Here is a 15,237-nt window from a genome sequence, read left to right as displayed (position 1 = left end):
AACTGGAAGAGAGCAGCCTTGGATAGGATGGGATGGAAGAGGAAGATTGAGGCGGCCATGGACCGAATACAGACCAGAGTGCATAGAAGAAGATGATGTATCCTTATACTCCTGGATGGAAAATTCTTGACAAACCCCTCGACTCTGACCCATCTCCTTTTCTGAAGAGACCGCAGCTCATGCTACAGTGGACGACAGTCTCTTCTTTGATGACATGACAATTATTAACATTTCTTCACACACAACCTCCCTCCTATGCGCTTATGGAAACAAAGGCCAGATGTCCACTCGCAAACCTCCTCACAGTGACTTCAATCCCTTTAGATTAGAGTGATAATAGCTCTTGAAAGCTTGGAAGCCTATACGGAACTGACTTGGTCGATATCCCAAGATAACCTCTGTCACTTACTTCCACAAAAGAGCAAGTTATGTTATTTTTTGTAGCTTTCAACTTCAGTTAACTGTACAATAGTGGTTTCATGGAACTTCTAGAAAAAGTAAAGCATTATAACCCTTCGCTCTGAAGAACATTGTCACGATGAAGATGCATTATTGGTTATTCTGGAATCAAGTTGGGCCCCACAAGGGCCTCTCCAAAAAAATATGCCCTAAAATGAACTAAATATGTTGCTCTCAGTTTCCTCCACTACTCAGTATGGATGAAAACTCTTTTGAGATATCTGTCTCATGTGGAAATCAAAATTTTGAAACTTGTAAAATTTAAGAAGTCAACAAACCACTTTTCTTAATGTGACATGTCAGATAAGGTTGGAAGGACTGTAAAGGTGTAATAACCTTTTTTTATTGCAGCATCTACTTCAAATCAGATAAAAAAAGTTAAATTTATGGCTGAGAAGTTGAACATTCTTTTTCAATGATAAGAACTTATTCAAGAAGTAATTTTCTCAAGGTCAGAGCACAGATTCTTTGAACTTTATCTTGAAAAAGTAAACATGCTCATATCACACACAAGGTCAAGTGTCAGCCAATTACATAACCACACAATTTTCAAATGCTTTCAACCTGCACATATCTGCAATGATTGACTGTACACTTGTAGTGTAATCTGCTTAACCTTTGCTTTGCAACACAAGTGCCAAAAGTCAACACTACATAAGACACATACAAGATCTTTCTCATTTCGTTCAACTTTCCTTAGCTTGGTACATTATATCTCTTGTGAAGTGTTGAGAGCAAGATGAAGAATGAGAAGATAGGAGTCATAGGGAGGTTTGTTTAATTCAGGATTTAGTTACTCGAGAAATAATAATTAAAAAAAAGTACAGGGTAAGGCAAGTCGGATTACATAGTCATAACACTCCCACGGTACTAGTGGACGTCAAGGTGGATTGACTTAAATCATGTGATCTTTTTATTTAAATCACTTTAAATAAATAATTTATAGAATAATGTACATAAGGATTTTGTAGATATCAGAATCACTTTTGGTGAAAGTACATTAATCTCGTAATCATTTAATGGTGTTTATTAGGCTCTAAGAAGGGAAAAGAAAGGAAACAAAATATATGTACTGATGGGGTGAAGCTCATACAAAAGAAAATGTAATATGTAAACTGTAAATATACTAAAATTTCTCTTGATTAAAAATTCAATACTTTATACAGGTAAAATAGGAAACATTTTGTGTAGACATATATACAAAACACTAATGATGTTAAACTGTAAAACAGTATCATTATCATTAAACTGTAAACAAACATGGCAGCTCATATTTTGAAAACTATCATTAAAAAAAATTCTAAAATTCAGCTGTAAATACTTTAAAAAAAAATTAAGTTACAATTATATAATACATTCAGAATGTTTTATTTTCACTTGAAAAAAAGTTACTGAAAGTATTATAGTTATGAACACATTCAACAAACATTTCCATAGTAGTAGATTCGTGTAGATATACAGTATCAGAAACAGAAAAATGTATATTTACATATATTTTTTTTATTTGCTTTAATCAGTGTGTTTAAATATTTTATAAGCCTTTCTACATATATATATAAAAAAAGCAATTTTAAGCATTAAAAAAAAAAAGATAAAATAAAAATCATGATTTTAATCCACCTGGTGGATGTCTTATGCAACTGGGAGTGTCGAACTGAAGTGTGCATTCAAGCAGATGGTGCCAGCCTCTGTGGTGGAGTGGTGGTTAGCACACCATACTACGATGCCAGAGGTCCCGGGTTTGAATCCTGGCCTGGGCATGGGCGTTCTGTGTGTGTCGCTTCATCAATTTCATCATATCATCACTCATCCTCATCTTCACAACTAGCCAAAGTGGCAGAAAAGTGAAGTAAGATAAACTAACTAACTAACTCCCTAGCCTTCTTAAACCCGAAGGTTCATGGCTGCAGCAACACAGGTCTTCCATCTTTCCCTATCTTGAGCAAGTTCTATATACTCTTTTCCATCCCTACCGATTTCCCTTAGGTCCATCTCAACGTTATCCCTCCACCTTCGTCTTGGCCTTCCAACAGGTCTCTTACCATCAGGTTTCCCAACAAGAATCCTGTAAACTCCTCTTTCCTCTCCCATTCGTGCCACATGGCCTGCCCACCTAAGTCTTCTTGATTTAATTATTCTAAGAATATCTGGACATGAGTACAAATTATGTAACCTTCTCCACTCACCTGTCTCCTCATCCGTTTTAGGTCCAAAGATTTTCCTAAGGATCTTATTTTCAAATACTCTCAATTTATGTTCCTCTTTCAATGTAAGGGACCAAGTTTCACATCCATATAATACTACAGGCAAAATTACTGTTTTGTATATTTTAACTTTTAGTTTCTTAGATATTAAACGAGAAGACAAAAGTTTATGAAGAGAGAAGTAACATGCATTTCCTGAATTAAGCCTACTTTTTATTTCCTCTTTAATATAATTTTCATTTGTTAATATTACTCCTAAGTATTTGAATTTGGAAACTGGTTCAAACGAGTTGTTATCAATAATTAGATGTTGATTATTACCTAACACTTGGTTTCGGCCTGTAAGCATATATTTAGTTTTCTCTTCGTTAACTTCCAAACCTATCTCTTTAGAAGTTTTGAAAAATATTTTAGCATTATTCTTAATTGTATTCACATCATCCCCCAGTAAGTCTACATCATCTGCATATGCTAACAACTGAGTCACACCATTTAATTTTAGTCCTTCTTTAGTTTCTTTTACCTTCCTTACAGCATATTCTAAGGCAAAATTAAAGAGCAATGGAGATAATGCATCTCCTTGTTTTAACCCATCATGAATTGTAAATTTGTCAGACATATTAATACCCACACGAATTTTACTTTCTGTTTCACTGGTGCATATTTTTATCATACTGACAAGCTTCTTAGGTATTCCAAACTCTACTAATATATTATATAATTTATCCCTTTTGACCGAATCATATGCTTTTTTGAAATCAATGAATAGCTGATGGACATTTTGATTATATTCCCACTTTTTTTCAAGTGTCTGTCTGATGTGAAAAATTTGATCTGTAGTTGATTTGTTACGTTTAAATCCACATTGATAATCACCTATAATTTCATTAGCATATGGGGTTAGTCTTGTTAAAAGAATGTTAGATAATATTTTATATGTTGTTGAGAGTAGAGAAATTCCACAATAATTATTGCAGTAAGATAAAACCAAATCAATTAAGCAGATGGTGCAGATATAGAACATGAACTGTAACTGCAACCAGGAGTTTATCCAGGATTTTTCCCTTGGGGGGGGTGTAAGTTTGGGGATGTTAAATGCATATTTTGGACTGTTATTAAAATGTTCGCCCTAATTCAATTTGTTCATAGATGTTTCCAGAGATTAACCCCCCCTTCCCTTCACGTAACATTTCAGAAGAAAAAAATATGCCAAGTGCTGGAAAAGATGGAAAATAGATTTTTGTGGTAATGTTAACATTTCAGTCTAACTTTTCCAGTATTGCTTTCCAAGAATGTTCAATAATGCACTTGATTTAATCAATCGTTAGACAAATACAAGTCACGACATTGACAAATACAACATTTAAACATATTATTACCAGGGATTATTTCATGCAATTCTTAAGCTGGTTATAACGAAATTAGGAACACTTGCGCAATATTTTTTTACTGTAGCCTATTTGTATGGTTCTTATCGTAGGTGTAACTCAGATATTATCTTTGGGGTGCCCAATTCATTGATGAAATATCGGTGAGAATGCATTGCATGGTGTCGGACCCTGTGGCCGAGTAGTTAGCACATCGCGCTGCGACGCCAAGGGTCCCGGGTTCTAATCCCGCTCTGGCTTGGTTGTTTGTGAATGTCCATTCATCAATTTCATCATTTCATCACTCATCCCCATCTTCGCAAATTAGCCAAGAGGCACAAAACGCGAAGTAAAATAAACTAAATCAATCAATCAATCAAGCATTGCATGGGTGCGTGCGCTCTTGCCTGTCTGAAGTAGTAGTAATAAGTGCATGTTTCTGCAGATATAATATGAAAAAGGTAAAGTGCTCCCCTGTGCTTAACACCATGCCATGAAGGGGGTGTGGGAGTAACGCCCCATACTTTCTTGATCCGGTCGAGAGTGGGGGTGATGTGATCAGCATTATGCCCCCCTGACCACCTTTACCCCCCAGGGCTTCCCCAGGTACCTATGTCATTCGACGCTGGGTGGGCGCCGGGGCCGTTTCCAACGTTAGAAAAGTTCCCGGATTGAACCCGGCCCCTTTAACATGGTAGTCAGATGCGTTACAGACTGAGCCACCGCGGTCATATAATATGACTCTTAAATATATGACCATACTGCGAGCGAAGCAAGCAAGAAAATTTTTAGAACTATTTATTTGTAAACTGATAATGCATATTATTAATTAAGCATAGCGACAATACTTTCATTTCACAGTATGTTTACTCTTTAGAATCTTGCTTTGCTCGTTCGGTGTCCTCTTTACCTCAGCACATGCCCCTGCCCCCTCTTGTTCTAGCTTCAGTTAGATTGATTGAGGGATTGAGTTGGTGTTTTAAGTCCACTTTATGCACAATAAGGCTAATCGAGACTGGACTTACAGTTTAAAGTGGGATTCGAACCACTATGTGCCTCTACCGGGTATCAAACCCGGGACCCCTTGATTACAAGGCCAGCTTCAGTTAGAAAATAAAAATAATAATAATTCTATGTTGCGAGTGTGTTCCAGATTCTGTTCGTGTTTTCAAATCTCTGTTTAAACAATGATTCACAAAACTAAAATAAAGTAATGAAACTCTAGCATGGCCATGAAGACTTTAAAATATAGTGGGAAGTTTGGATGCACGTTTGATAGATACCTAGTATAGCTTTTGAATGGAATCGGTCAAGGAAATTGATATTGAAGTCTTATATACCTAACAAAACTTTGGAAACTACGTTTGGCGCTGTTGAGAGTTTATCTTTCAAACTACTGAACGAGAGACTGTAGGGAATTGTGCCCTCTTTGCCTTAAAAGAAAACGAAATAACATGTGCAAATAAACGCATGGCATGTTGCATGTTAGCTGCAAAGGGAAGACAAGGAATTTTCACTTCTAATTTGATGTAATGCTTGTATTTTCAATTATTTAAAAACTGAATAGCATTTATTTCACTTTGCAACACAAAGAGCACAATGAAACAAGCAAATTTTATCTCTCCACGTTTTCCAGCAGGCAGTGGGAAGCACCGTCGTGCTCCCACTCGTGCGCCTGTGGTCTAATACAAATTTGGGACTTAATGTAAATAAAATTTATTTTTATATTTAATTACTTATACTTCCTTTGTTCTTCTGCAAAGTTGAAAAAAATTAAATATGTCATTATGTCAGGGAACAGACCAGATAAAAAGAGGAAGACAATTTTTACAATATCTTTGCAAACTGACAATAACTTTAATTCTATAGGGTGCCAGTAATTTCACAGGGCACTACGCTTTTCTATTTATATCTGTTTTGCTTGTTCGGCAGCCCATTTGTCCTTTGCGACCAGGCAAACCTTGTGCGACCCCCCCCCCCCCTTTACAACTCTCTTTCTAATATATAATTTCTTTTCCAAAGGTAAGAGCCACAAAAATGGTTACATACATCAACTGTAGACGTGAATGAATCACTTAGGTTCTTCATGAAATACTTGCCGTTTTATACCGAATACTCGGTCAGTAAATTTTATATTGGTACTTTATGAATATCCGTTGAAAGATACTGTACCTACATATAGTGTAACTGGTTTTATACTCACCACTTTCGGTTTCTTTTTCTCTATCTTCTTCAGCCAGTTTTGTAGTAAAGTTTCAGATATTGTTACACTAAGCAGAACGACAACACACGAACTTACACTTCTAAGGCATTTGACTGTTCTCTTCCTTACCACTCCAAAATCATTCATCTCGCCCAAGTTACAGAAAATAGTGTTGCTAACCATAGTAACACAATTCACTACACGGCGTCAAACCTGTATCTTTGAATTTCTTCCCTTACTTTTAGCGTACAATTTTCACATGATGGAATCAAAAGGAAAATGCAACGAAATCTAAATTTCATTTACTCGGGGGTTGAATTTACAAATCTGTAACGTATTTAACAAATATTTATTTAGGTATTCAAACGCTGAACTGTCAACACTGTGTGCGGTATGTCTCCCTGGAAGGAGGGCGAGAGGTCAGGTTAACATTTTCCAGATGGCAGTGTTCCTTCCCCAGAGCTGACCGAAGCCTTGTCAAGGGAGCCTGGTGTTTCCAGGAAATGACCATGCTGAACATTCCACCCTCCTTCTTTGAATTGGACTTTGCTTCTTGTAGCTCTATAAATGGTTCCTTTATGTTGAAGTATTGTCATTCTATTGTTCCTATAAAAATCCATATTTACACCCCCCTGCAGGGGGGTGTTCCACTTTTCTGCTTGGGGGGGTGTTCCTCAAAATTTGGGAGGGTGTTGGAGGGGTGTTAGGGGTGTGTGGATAAATCACTGACTGCAACTATTACATATCAATTGTGTGTGTGTGTGTCAATCCACATATTTGTTTTCTTCTGTTACCTGTTATTTGCCTCACCCTATATATACATTTGATAGTATAATATAAACTGAATTACCAGCAACTGTAGGTTTGAAATTAAAATGGGGGGGGGGGTCTTTAGAAAAATATTTTGCAGAAATTGCTCATCAGTTATTCTGGATGTGATGTGATTAGCACCATGCTACAAATACCTTTACCACAAAGTATGCATTATATGAGAGGCTGGGCAAACTCCACAGGCACCTACCTCATGCTGGAATATGGTCTAAAGAAAAATTCCACCAGAGATCAACTATGCTGAGAATGAAACCTAGATCTCCTACATGGCAGTCAGCACCAAGGCTACATATGGCCATGAAAATAGGCAGCTGGGAAGAATTGCGCTGGTGCCACATATGGAAAAAGCAAAGCGTGAGAGGGACAAAAGTTGCTGGTTTCATGCACTGTGTAGCAACGTCGACTGGGCTGTGTTGCCTAGTTCAAGCATCAGAATGACCTCTCTCCAGGACACTTTTGTGTCATCCCTGTCCTTTCGAGCAAATACCGTCAGTTTGTATCACATGGATTACAAAGTCCAACTCTAAAAGGAGATCTTCCATTCTCTTAAACCTCCGAACACACGTGGTTGTGCTCCGAAGTGGAAACAGCGCAAACTTCTGCTACCTGCCTAATATCATGGCCATGTGTTTAGTTTAGTATGGATGAATGTCTTCTCCTGTTGCTCTCTGAATGAACAATTTTTACTTTCAGTGGGCTCATTGGCAGGAGCTGGGCCATGCTATTTGCTGCTGCTGGATATAATGTGCACATGTATGATGTGGACAAGGAACAGGTGAAGAGAGCATTGGAAGATGTGGCTAAACAGCTGGGAGTCTTGCAAGACACTGGGATGTTACGAGGAGATCTTAGTGCAGAAGATCAATTTAAACTCATTAAAGGTTAAAGCACTTTTGACCAAGATTACATCTGGAATGCTCTTTATTTAATCAAACATTTAGATTTTTTCCATCAAAAAATTCTATTGATTCCTTTGATAATAACTAGAGCATGGATTTCTAACACTAAAATGTCAAACAGGCAATTATATTTTAGAAAAATAGCATAACAAACATTAAAAATTTTTAAACGCATGTAACACTAACTTGTAATCCAGGGTGGGGCAGAAAAAACAGACAATTTTTAAAATGAAAAATTGATGTTCTGTCATTTTGTCTACACTAATGTCTATTGCATGGCAGGCTGTGACAACGAAAAGGAACAGAATGCCTACATGCTGTCACACACACTCAACATAGATATTGCAGATTAAAATTAAACAATCCCAGTCAAGTTAACTTTAATAGTTTCGCTGTCATTAACATTCAAAGAGTGTAAACATTATTTTGGGACACACTGTACATTAAACGTTAATCCTTTTTTTTTTTTTTACCAAGATTGCATATGATGTTTTGTTCAAACACAAAATAAGGCAAACATTTAATAATGTTTTTAACAGAAAATACGATCCATCCATGCCATATTATCTCAAATACGCATCTCAGTGCTGTCTGTCACTTTGAAATATGTTTCAAATGTAAACCATAACACATATTTGTTCAATTGCTATTTACAATCAAGACTTTATGTAACATTTTTAAGAACGTACAAAATAGGATCAATGCTTTTTTCACAGGTTGTTCTACCTTAGATGATGTTGTTAAGGGATCAAAACATGTGCAGGAATGTGTTCCCGAGGACCTGGACCTCAAAAGAAAAATTTTCCAGCAAATGGACAAAGTTGCAGATGCATCTGTCATTTTATGCAGCTCCACGAGCACTTTCGTTCCATCTAAATTCACGGAGAACTTGAAACACAGAAAACAGATCATAGTGGGACATCCTGTAAGTAAGGCACCACCAAGGACTACAACTATGTTTTCCATTAATTCGAATTATTTAGTGTCACATTCTTACACTGCAAGGGCTCTTGTAGTTCGGTGTTTAATTCCATTGATATTCGAGCCATATTTTGTTGAAAAACAAACCAATAGTGTTGAAGCATCAAACGTATACAGGATTTTAACTAAATGTTTGCAAATGCAAGTGAACCTACAGGGTCAATTAATTTCATACTTAAGTCGGATTTAGCTTGAAAATGAACTCCAAGGAACAATACAATATTTTATACTAAAGTTACATCTTCATTCCAATCAGCTATATATGAACTCTAGAAGACGTGCCAATTGACAGCCATATTTTGAAACACTTGAGTCCTTGTTTAATAGCATAGTAAGCATTAATATGAACAACTCGTCCACTGAGAATGTAAGTATTCTATGTCCAATTTTTCATGAGCATCCTATAAAGTTTGTATCATTGCAAAGGCTGATATATTGAAGCCTCTATAAAAAGAAGTTTTTTGGTTAGGTAATTATGCTGTAATTAATTATTGAAATTTCAGATAGAACAATTGCATGCAAAACTAGCTTCGATTTAAGAGTGCCAGTGTTCTATATACCAGATAGAACACCGCATTCCGGAAACGAGATAGAGATGAAACAATTTCATTACAATTTGTCACTGGGAAATCAATTCCACAATTATTCAAAATTGTTGTCTGTTAACAACAAAAGTATGAACCAAAGACCACTACTATTGCTAAGCAGCTCCCACAAGTGACTGAGGTTAGGATGGAAATGGTTCATCTCATACTCGGATGGCACTTGTGGTTGGTTGAGGAAATTGTCCTGTTTCATTGGTTGTTGGAGTTTGCATTCTCGTGGCTGCTTTCAAATTCTGTACATGGACCAAAAAGTCTCCCAATATATCAATATTGGTTGCACGTAGCCATCACACGATAGCAGAGGTGAAACAATTGCATCCTAAAGAGACCACAGTTAAAATATCTTTATTTGTTTACAATTTGGAGACAGAACATTTACATTTTCAATGGACGAACTGTTTCAAATTTCACTTCTAGTTATGAAACATATCCCGATTAATAGATACAATTGGAAAAGTATATATTAAAAAGTTAAAGCCAACTTATATGCCATGGAGGTAGAGTCCCAGACTCTCGTGTTAGAAGAGATCCAAGTTAAGGTTGCTAGACTTTTGAAGAGCAATGTACAAACTTGAACAAACATATGTTTTATCATGGTTGATACTTCTCTATTCTCAAAACAGGTGAATCCACCCTACTATGTGCCACTTGTGGAAATCATTCCTGCCCCCTGGACAGATCCGTCAGTTGTGCAGGCCACAACAAAGCTGATGGAGGAAATTGGCCAGACACCAGTAACGCTCAACAAGGAAATTGAAGGATTCATTTTGAATCGCCTGCAGTATGTACAAGTTGCTTTCTACCATTTTGCACTTATTTCCTCTCTTTGGGCTAATTACAAGACTGGTGATTAAAGATGGTTTCATGAAAAGATTTGCATAGAAACACTGTTGATCATTCAGTAAAAAAGAAAAGCCATGTAAAAAAAAAAAAAAGTGATCCCCTGTGCTTTGCACCACACCATAAAGATGTATAGGGGGTGTAGAGTTAGGGCCACACCCTTTCTTCATCACCCCCAAGTTTCCTCCAGGTACCTACTTTATACGCTGCTGGGTGGGTGGCGTCGCTGCTTGAACAGATGGGAAATAATTCCTGTTCTCCCTCACCAGTGATCGAACCCAGGTCTCTTGGATGGTAGTTAGATGCCCTATGACTGAGCTACAGCAGCTTTTGTTGCCCATTTCTTTTAACAAGATAGTGATTTGCCCAATAAGGCACTTTTAAATAATTTGCTCCAAGAAAAACATCTTTTTTGTCAATTTTATTCAAGCTAATGGAAAGTAACTTCCATTACGTTACAGTATGTTGATTGATTGTATTTGGCCAGATATGTTCCCTTCATTAGTAAAATTATACGTTTTATAAGCTTACTTTATTCAGGCAACACGTAAGGTCTAAGAATGAAATTTCCTGGAAAAAAAATATTTACAATCGGGTAGCAATACACAAAACTACTGGATATTTCATTATAAACCATAATTGATATACTGTTTCAGATACTCCATGATGACTGAAGCCTGGCATCTGGTAGCTGATGGTGTAGTATCTGTCAAAGGTATAGATGCTGTGATGTCTGAAGGCTTGGGCATGAGGTATGCCTTTCTGGGACCATTTGAAACGGCTCATTTAAATGCTGAAGGTAATGATGGCTGTTTTAATTAAATGGACTAGCAATTTTAATCAATTATTCTCATTACTACTTGTTAAAAACAACACAAAACACACAAGCAGCAATGTAAAAGACACTAAGAGTTTGTCCAAGCTTTCGATTCCATGCCCGAATCATCATCAGGGCTGGTCAAGATATGGCGATGGGCACGTGGTCGAGGTTCCGCATGTGCTACTCACTGTAACTGCTGGAAGATGTAGTTGCGGTCTTGCAGTGTTGATAAGAACTTAACAACAGCAATGACATCTGGCATACACAGCGAGTAGCGCCAGCAGAACCTCAGCCATGCCACCTTTGCTGTCTCAACCAGCCTTTATGATTATTCGTTAAAATCACATCTCACGATTAATCTGGTATGGACTCAACCATGCTGCAACTATAACTTGTTGCAGCATATTTATTGTCATCTTGGCTAATGACGTAAGCTCGGCCGTGTGACTCTTATCTGAAATGAGGTTTCAAGTTTAACATTTCCATCTGCATTGAACAGTAACGCATTTACTTAAAACGTGTAGCCATGTTTATGACTCACCCTGTATAATACAGGAAATGAAAAATCTGAGAACATAAAATCAGGGTTCCATTGTAGGCTCAAAGTTTCAAATTAAAAAAGGAAGACTGTAATATGGAGTAAAAATTAAATCACAACACTATCTCATACGTTAGAAATGGAGACAATGAAGGAAGATCACAAAATGAAGCGGCAAACCCGGAAGCGGCAAACCCGGGAAAGAGAAAATAAAGTTCTTAAGGGCGAGAGCAGAAAAACAAGGTGGCTATAAATTCAGTACATGCACAATACATCCATCACCTTAAAAATCCAAGATTCACACTCATTAACCCTCCGTCATCTGCGACCTCATATCAGCACGAATGTCCTGTGCGCGGTACTCAGTGCCGCCCTAGCAAAACCAAGGTTATTTTCATGAATTATTGATGATAATCGATGTTGAATTACGCTAGCACTTACTGGAAATCAAGCCAAATATACATAAATGCAAACATGTCCATTTCGGACATTTTTATTAGCAATTAAAAGAAATAAAATAAAAAAATGAAAGTGTTTGATAGAATTACAAAGCTTAGAATCTTGAAGCCAATACACTAAAACATTATTCTGAAAATAAAAATTTGCCATATAATGCAGGAACTAAAAAATAAAACTCACCATTCACAATATTTTCAATGTATTTTTTTAAAAAAATAAACTTATTTTTCAAAACGAACTGAAATCGTACAACTTATGAGGACTTAGAATGGAACTATTTGTTCCAAAATTCTCAAGTCAAAATCTTAATGACATGCAGAAAAATCAATCAAATGTGTAACATACAACTCGAAGAAATGTTTATATAATTTTTAAATCTCAATACGTTTCTTTTACTCTTACGAGATATAAAAAAGCCATACTGACTCAAATAAAAGGAACCGAATGTTGCCACTTTTCAATATCGTTATTTTGACAACCAACCTTTCGTGTGGGTACTGCAATGATTTTTGCATACTAATAATTTTCATTCTGAATCACGTACTATCGTTTCATTCTTCTTATTTCCGGCACATTCTTGGCTGGCATGCTATGATTTAAGATAGGAAACGTTCCTGCACGCAGTTGTGAGTGCTGCCAAAGGGGGACCCTGTCACTTCAAAGACATGTATACAACTGAAGGAACGCTGTACAAAAGGCGCGAACACCTCTATGTTTTCGTGGGTGTAGTGTACATAAGTGACCTAGTGCTGTCCAGACCATTATTGTGCTGGTAAGGAAAATAATTCAAAATTTCAAAAAAGGTGTGCAGGTTCTTTCTTCCTGCTCCATGTCAGACTACTGGGAATAACTTGTAAAAAGAGTGAGAAAAATGGAAGAAATAGAAATATGAAGAGGCTTTGAATCTCCAATATCTTCTGCAATTTGTTAGTCGTTAATTATGCAAAATCTTTTTTCAGGTTGGAGCAGTTATTGTCAACGTTATTCTGAGGCCATTCAAAATGTAACAAAGATTTCTGGGCCATCTGTAAAATTTGAAGGAACGCAGGTTGACAGAATTGCGAAAGACCTCTGTGAAATGACTCCTCTGGAAAAACTGCAGGACACGAGGTCATGGAGGGACAGCTGTCTGATAGCTCTGTCACAACTAAAGAAAAAAGTGTCAAAGCAAAAGCCAGGGAAGACCTAAAAATCCTTCCCATGTATTCAACAACAAAATCAAAATACTTCCATGCATGTTTTATTCACAATTTGTGTCACCTTCTTTACAAACACACAATATCTACCATTTTCTATATTGTATCTCCTGTTCAAATCCAGCTGCACACAATAGAAGCATGCATATTTAGTTTTTGACGGAAACATGAAATGTTTATTTTTCAGGTTTTTTCAGGTGTGAGGTACATTTTCCTACCATATTTTGTCACAAAATGAAAAATAAAACCTTAAAAACAAACATTGCAGTTTATTTAGTCGCAATACTTCCCGAGTCTTATGCAAATCTGGGACAAAAGATAAACTCTGCTGTAAATATTTGAGAAACAAAAATGGATCTCTTTACACAGGAATACACTTAATGATCTGATAATTACATAAATATAAGTGTGCTGCATCGAGGGCTTTTTGCTCAAGCATCTAATAGGTGCTCTAAAATTCTTTTTTTATTGTGAATATTCGTCTGAAGAAGACCCCGTTAGAGGGTGGAAACGTTACGTATATTTTTATACTATAAAAGTTTGCCTTGGTCAGCATTTTGATGTTTTATGTTAAGAAGTTGTGGTGGTCTAGTCGGTGGGGTGTCTAACTGCTGGTGGGAAACTAGGGTGGGTGATCTGTCATCAGTTTTTTCTGGCCCTGTCCACACATAAAGCAGTTCTGGGGCTCAGCCAGCCTCAAATCAATGGGTCCTTGAGGATTAAAGGCGACCAGAGGGTCGTGCTTATAACAGCACCACAAAAATGGCAGAGATCAAGAATGTGGTGGCCTACACCCCACATTCCCTAAATGTGCCTTCATGGAACGGTGCTATGTGCACTGGGAACTTGATCTTACCCAATACCAAGTACAAGTGCTAAGGGCCCTCGTATATCCATATGGTTGTTTAATTTTAATGTAAAAGTAGCGCACTGGACTAGTTGTAGAAAAGCTACTTTTAAAATGTAGCATTCTGATATTATTTATGGTAACTCCATATCAGATATTACGGTTCAAATAAGAAAAAATTTCAATCAGTCTTGGAGAAAAGATGGTTGAAACGAGAAAGTGGTAAAAAATAAAATAATTCTTATTTTCAATTGGCTTTAATTCTATTGGCAATATTCTGAGGTTTGAGATTTTTTTATGCACAGAAAGACTAATCATGACTGGACCTACAGTTTAATGTGCCTCCATTGGATATCGAACATGGGATCCCTCGATTACAGGCAACATTCTGGTCTGGTTTCCCAGAAGGTTATGTATATATACATATCTTGGTAGGGTTGTCTTGAAGTTCTGTGAAATTAAATAAAACCACCAAAAGAATGGATGCCTGTACCCGAAGAAGTGGCACGTTTCTAAGAATTATAACTAGAGGCATGCATATTTAGTTTTTGACAAAAACACGAAATATGAAATAACTCATTGTAATGAAAGATGTGAGGTGAGTTTTGCCACAAAATGATGTGAAATGAACTGCAAAATGTGTAATAGACTCTTAAACACGAAATTTAAAGTTTAGTTACACACACGACACTTTCTGGAGATTGAATTATCCTGAAAGTTATGCAATCCACGGAAAATTGATGAATTCTGCTATAAATATTTGAGAAGCAAAAATTGACCTTTATACAGAAATAAACTTAATACTATGGTAAATACTTAAATGTGCTACTTTAAGGGATATGTTTATTTTGTATAATAAGTGCAGTTTTTAAATCAAATTTAGTCAATTTTAAAACCAAAATGTCACTTTATATATCGCTTTCTAACCTGAAATTGACTCTGTTTATATACCGAAATCTTGCTTTTACCAAAAATATGTGCCTCCAAT

The 15,237-nt window shown here is 36.6% G+C and overlaps 1 protein-coding gene across 1 annotated transcript; it reads left to right on the top strand.

The window, feature by feature from the left end:
* Positions 1-1,083: 1,083 nt before the first annotated feature.
* On the top strand, positions 1,084-13,662 carry LOC145989181 (lambda-crystallin homolog). The gene is made up of 6 exons (XM_083124477.1): positions 1,084-1,230; positions 7,758-7,945; positions 8,680-8,888; positions 10,173-10,330; positions 11,046-11,188; positions 13,166-13,662. The coding sequence occupies exons 1-6, from the start codon at positions 1,199-1,201 to the stop codon at positions 13,393-13,395; spliced, it is 960 nt and encodes a 319-aa protein (XP_082980603.1). The 5' UTR covers positions 1,084-1,198; the 3' UTR covers positions 13,396-13,662.
* Positions 13,663-15,237: the final 1,575 nt, after the last annotated feature.

Source organism: Lepisma saccharinum, chromosome 6 (assembly GCF_977018435.1).
Source record: "Lepisma saccharinum chromosome 6, izLepSacc3.1, whole genome shotgun sequence".
Taxonomy (NCBI): domain Eukaryota; kingdom Metazoa; phylum Arthropoda; class Insecta; order Zygentoma; family Lepismatidae; genus Lepisma; species Lepisma saccharinum.
This window is presented reverse-complemented; position numbering and strand designations above follow the sequence as displayed.

Excerpts from the sequence above, each read along its gene's own strand:
- LOC145989181 (XM_083124477.1), top strand. The coding sequence starts at position 1,199 with ATGAAGAATGAGAAGATAGGAGTCATAGGGAG. Across the intron at positions 1,231-7,757 it reads AAGATAGGAGTCATAGGGAG|TGGGCTCATTGGCAGGAGCT; the intron begins GTTTGTTTAATT and ends TTTTACTTTCAG. Across the intron at positions 8,889-10,172 it reads AGATCATAGTGGGACATCCT|GTGAATCCACCCTACTATGT; the intron begins GTAAGTAAGGCA and ends TTCTCAAAACAG.